This window comes from Lepidochelys olivacea, assembly GCF_965140295.1.
Source record: "Lepidochelys olivacea isolate rLepOli2 genome assembly, chromosome: 12".
NCBI lineage: Eukaryota > Metazoa > Chordata > Testudines > Cheloniidae > Lepidochelys > Lepidochelys olivacea.
This window is the reverse complement of record NC_140422.1, coordinates 16651543-16657542: the sequence shown is the minus strand read 5'-3', so window position 1 is coordinate 16657542 and position 6000 is coordinate 16651543. Positions and strand designations below refer to the sequence as shown.

General features: G+C 38.5%; 1 protein-coding gene across 11 annotated transcripts in view; it reads right to left on the bottom strand.

The window, feature by feature from the left end:
* Positions 1-348: 348 nt before the first annotated feature.
* Positions 349-6000, bottom strand: part of ZNF423 (zinc finger protein 423) — a 324425-nt gene continuing 318773 nt past the window's right edge. For all 11 annotated transcript variants that reach the window (XM_084644430.1, XM_084644429.1, XM_084644433.1 and 8 more), the window contains one exon: positions 349-978. In XM_084644430.1, the coding sequence (XP_084500556.1) occupies positions 881-978 (98 nt within the window). In that variant the 3' untranslated portion in view covers positions 349-880. The remainder of the gene's footprint in view (positions 979-6000) is intronic.

Genomic DNA, 6000 nt, shown 5'->3' with positions numbered 1-6000 from the left:
AAAGGATACACTACTCAGTACAAGAGTATATGTTTTGCACTCCTCAAGGCTTCACTTTTCATGGGTTACTTCCAGTGCTTAATTTGTAATGAAAGAGGTGTTGGGGCTCAAGCAATTGTTTTACTTTCATAACTGATGTTGCAAGCCCAGAGGTATCAGGGCTGCGAACTGCCAAGCCTAGAGTGCTGGGGCTCAGTCCTGGCAAGCTCTGGCACAAATTAAGCTCTGGTTACTTCATGGGTTTACACGTGTATGGTAACAAATTATTTTATACTCTAGTCCTCTGACACACATGTACAGGTGGTAGTGACATAACGTGTACTGACAGATGCATTGAAGCTCTGACACTAATCTCATGTATTCCCTTTATTGAACTGTACTAGTTATTGCAATCAGATTAAGTCACATTTATAAAGCAGACCATCCAGTTGCACTGAAACCGATTATATTCATTACATAGTTTTAATCACTGTCCGGTGAACTGGCAAATCCAATCAAAGCATTAGTCTTTAATTAAAAAATTCAAAAGAAATATTCCGACAATAGCCAAGCAATCACATCACAATGCACAATTACCTAAAATTGCAATTAAAAAGCAGTTAAAAAAATCACACCTAATCTTTAACTATCCATATAATACAAGAAGCAACAAAGGGCAACAGCATCAAAGCAGATTTATCTAACACTATAAATTCAGTCAGAAGCAGAAGCTCTAAAGTACACTAGCTGAAGCAGGACAATAAAAAATACTGAGCATGGAATACTTTTAATCTCTTCCATTAATATTCATTTCCAGCTGCTTATAATAGCAGCGCCTCATGGCCAAATCATTAGAGTTTTACATCTGGGTTGCAAATGACACTTTGATTGGATGTAATGTTCAAATGGTCCTCCCCACTGTGCCTCCGTCAAGTCTTCTGCAGAGAGGTGTCCTGTAGTGCCAGTGGCTCACTGTGTGTGCTGACTCAATGTGTGGTTCTGGAAAGATGAAAAAAGGATACATGCATGAGGGGCAGACTAATAGAAAGCATGCCCAGACCCTCCTACTCACTACCCTTTATGCAGAGTTCTACATAAAAGCTTCTCAATTATTACAAAACAAAATGCAATAAAGAAAAAGTACTCATAAGTAACAGCTGCCAATATGACACATTCACTTTGTACTGATAGATCTGTTAATGTTGGCATGAACTTAGGAAAAAACATTTTTTTTCTACCAACCAAGTACAGCCTTTAAGATTTTCAATACATATAGAGAAAATGGTAACATGTCATGAGAAAAATCTGCCTTCAGCTATTCACTTAATTGTAACAATTAAAACAAAACTGTATCACTGAGGGATCCCTTCCCATATTTTACTCTTGATTCTCACTAGTCATTGGTAGAAGTACTGGCAGAAAGAGACACCAGATTGTGACACACACTTTGCAATCCAAGGAATACTTCAGCAATAACAGCTGAACCACTAGTTCTGGCAACAGGGTAATTTACACTGCAGAAAACAAGCTGGATATGTCCCCCAGAAGTTCAATCTCTTTACAGAATAGACTATGCTGCACATCTTTGTGAGCAGTCCTCCTTTTTTTAGTAGAGCTGTAACCACCACCTGCAATCACAAACAGCTCTTTTAGCATAGGATGGAGACATTACAGTCCAGTCATGCCACTTTGTGTAGAAGCCAAATAAATCCAGAAGCAATTTCAAAGCGGTATTTTCAGTGCAGTACATACCCATACATTTTGCTTGCATACTACAGCCCTAATCCTGCAAACATGCATGGACGTAACTTTATCGCATGAGTAGTCAATAGGATAATTTGTGCAAATAAAGGTATACTTGTGCATAAGCCTTTGCAGGATTGGGGCCTAAATGTTTTCAAATTTTGCCAAAATGCCTACCAGTCAAAATTCACACATTTCACTTCATGCTAGTTTTAATTTACTAATTTCTATCTCTCTAGTAATAGAACCATGCAGGTCTCCCAAAGAAAAAGGAAAAGTTTCTAAAACCCTAGCTTAATTTTGAATTAAATTATTTATGTACAATGTATTTCAAATACATGAAGATATTTTAACTTTTCATAAATCATCTGTTCCTTCTAAATTATCTACTGTTACATCTCAATCAGAAACAAATGGGTCCTCTACTTCATTATGGCAATGGCATCTGTCTAATGAAAATTGTCTTGTGGAAATAGTTAACTAATGAACCTTCCATTCGCAGCCGTAGTCTCTCTAGGTAGCAGTGACCCCATTTAAAGCTGGTATTATTTTCTGAACTGTGCACTCCCAATAACTGACCACAAGGTGTCAGAAGTGCTGTTGAGTTTCTAAATCATGTCAAAAGTTATCAGCAATAGATATTGTGGCAGGCAGATTCTTACGAAACTCTACACAATGATCAGTCTTTCAACATGACAAAAGATTAAGGAAACGGAGGAAGTGTTATAGTTTAAACATGCATGGGATGATACTTTGTGAATTAAACAATCTGATAAAATAGCAAAATAATGGCATCTTGCTTAGCATAACTATAGCCCATAGCACAGCTATTGCATGCCCTGAATATTGCAACAAATTAAGCTAAAATATTTGAGATCCATAACCAAAACTACTGTGTAGAGAAATGGAAAGCTTACTAATGTACTATGAATCACATCTGTAGAATGTAAAAAGAAACTATATTTTTTGCTTTTAAGTGATTTAACATAATCCAGCATAAAATCTGACAGTTTGTGACTTTTTTAAATATGGAGATATTACCAATCATACAGAAGAACAACCTTTGCAGTGCTGCATGTTATTCACAAAGGGAACAGCAAGTAACAAAGTTATGTAATAGGACTAATGTAGCTGTATAGGGTAACAGCAACACCGATAAATGAGCTTGCACACCAAGACAATTGAAAAGATTTTTTTTTTAAAGTTGAAGAATACACACATATCCCCATGTTCAAACATGTTCCTGAGCATTTTAACCATGGCTATTTCTAGTGCACTTCATTGTAATTCTATTTTTAGATCACCCTCAATACCAATAAAAAAATGCAAAAGGTTTACCATCCACAAATTGAAGCAAGGACTATTCATGGTAGACAAATCCATACTTATTTAGGCAGTGTCATTTAAAAGATAATGCACAATCAGCACTAGATGCAGGGCGCACAGTCTACAGTCAGGGTACATGATTTCAAATCTGTGTCGCTGCTGCACTGATTACACCAGGCAGGTCAATAAAGGAATGGTATGTGACTCTAAATCTGATAATGAAGCATTCATTGTGAACCCTCCCTCTTCAAACATGGGTTAATGATATGTTCTGCCACAGATCTAATATAAAAAATAGAGTGTTTTGGTGAGCAGAGTCTATACAAAGATGCAAACAGATTATGCCCCAAACTAGCAGCTGTATGGAGCCGAGGTCATCTGTTTTCAAATAAAGACTCCTATACTGAACATAATACACAAGCCATCAGTCAAATGGATCAGATATACATTTTCCATATGCAAAACTTGATGTCCTGGGGAAAATGCTGTTCCCCCTTTCCCCTCACATGTATTGCAGGCAATTGACATGCTGACTAATCCCAGCACCAAACAGTTAACATATAAGGCCAAATTTTTAAAGAGCCTCAAAAATGCCCTTACAATATGTATGGGTCTGTCTGTGTATACTAAATCCTTCCTCCGTCTATGAGAAAACTGAATCTACACAAGCGAAATGGATAAAACTTGCATGCACAAGTGCCTGAGAGTACTTGACTGTGGGGTTTCTGTACATGCAAAGAGCTAACCCTACAAATACCACAGATGCATATTTGGAAGGCCTATGGGAATGTGCTCATCTTCTGTATTTCCAATATACATTTTTACCTCCTAAATATGTTTCAGACCACAAAAGTGAGCCACTCAGTTAAAGCATTACGACCTCCAACCCACACTACCACTCACCAGTAACATTACATTTCTTTTTTTCCTGCCTAGTCCTGAGGTGTGTGTTTGTGGCTTATTGCCTCTGCATTTTGGTGAGGCTGAAAACTGGCTATGTTCAGTCCTTGCATTTTATAACTTTGTTCCCCAGCGTGAACATTTTTAATCCAATCATCACATGTTTTTGAGCTCAAATCTTTTTGATGGTAGCCATTTTGCAACATTTTGCACGGCTGGCAACAGACAGTGTACCAAGATGACCAGATTTTCAGACCAAAGCAATTTAAACCTTATCAGTACCAACTTCAAAATCTATTTCAGACCTTTGGGGAAAATGTGTTAACCATATTATAAATGAAAAAAATGACAAGAGGTAGAGAAATAAAGCACAGGCAGTAAGAAAAGCCATTAGCACATCTTAAATTAGCTAGTAGAGATCCCTTTTCATTGCACCCCTTTGTACTAAAACTGAACTATTACACCAGGTAGGCAGAAGTGTAAATTTGAAACCAGTGAACACTGTATATTTCCCAATATATCAATATTACTGCTATACTTCTGCTAAGTAACTGTTTGTTGACCAGCTGTGAAAATTCTCATTTCCTACCAATGGAGGGGTGGATTAGAACTGCAGTGGGAATCAGAATTGCTTCAAAGGGTTTTTCCAACACAGCAAGTTACACTTTACCAAGAACAACATAAAACAAACTATAACCGCCCCCCCCAACTTTAAAGGTGACCTGCAAAAGAATATTGAAGCAGTCACAGACAATTGTGCTAAACCTTCCTCATCTTCCAAGCATGCCCTTTGCGCATGGTTTGTGTGTTTGGTGGTTCGGGGAGTAGGGCATAATGTATAAACTAACCATTAAAAGAAAAGGAGTACTTGTGGCACCTTAGAGACTAACAAATTTATTTGAGCGTAAGCTTTCATGAGCTACAGCTCACTTGCTCACAAAAGCTTATGCTCAGATAAATTGGTTAGTCTCTAAGGTGCCACAAGTACTCATTTTCTTTTTGTGGATACAGACTAACACGGCTGCTACTCTGAAACCTAACCATTAAAAGCTATTCTTTACATCTCCCATTAAGTCCTTTTACCAGGACATGGTGCACTACCGAGACCGCAGCATACATCATTCTGAGACATCATGGCAAGTGGAAAACTGCAGCAGCACTAAGCTAGCCTATCAAGATAAGGTAAGTCACTGCCTCAGCATATGAGAAGGTTGGGAGATTTAACTGATGCCAATTCTGAAAGCCATGTCAGATAAAACTGGGCATCATCCCTGGGCCCCAAGAGTGCCTGAATGCTTATGTGGTGTTTTCTACTCGCTGTGGCATCCCCAATCATTCTGGAACTGGGTGACCGCTTTTGTGGACAATAAAAAGATTTACTGTAAGGATTAACTGGCATACATGCATTTAGTGATTGCTCCCCACAGGATAGTTAGTTGGGGACATCAGTGCTTGCTTTGGTGGTTGATTCAAGCTAACTTTGCAGCACACCTTGAATGAGCATGTCTTTGTTATCATATGTGTACATGGTGCATTATAATCAAAGCACTTGCACAGCAACCTCTATTTTCAGAGCACTTCATCAATAAGAAGGGAAACAGCATCTACAGCATTAGAGCAGTAGAAAGAAACTCTTACAAGCTGTATAAGGATTGGGAGAACCACCTCAAAAAAAAAAAGCAGCTCACGGTGGAGCAGAGCTACAAGGCTGGCACACAGGCTGGGAGTCTCCCACACTGCAACCAAATTCCCTGCCAATAAGTCACAGGTGTACTTCACAGGAGCAGGTGAAAAAAATAAAATGCAACTGCAAGGGGTGTGATGATGGTTTGAGGCCACAATACATCCAGTCTATGGTGGCATTGTGCATCTGTTATGTATTTAGTACAAGCTGTTATAGATATCTATACATTTGAGCATATACACCTAAAAGACTTCTGACAAACAGAAGCATATACACTTCTGACAAACAGTTGTACAGGCGTGAAAAGATGGCACAACAAGACTGGCAATATGTGCCCTTCTTGAGTGAAATTCATAAGCCTCATAGCC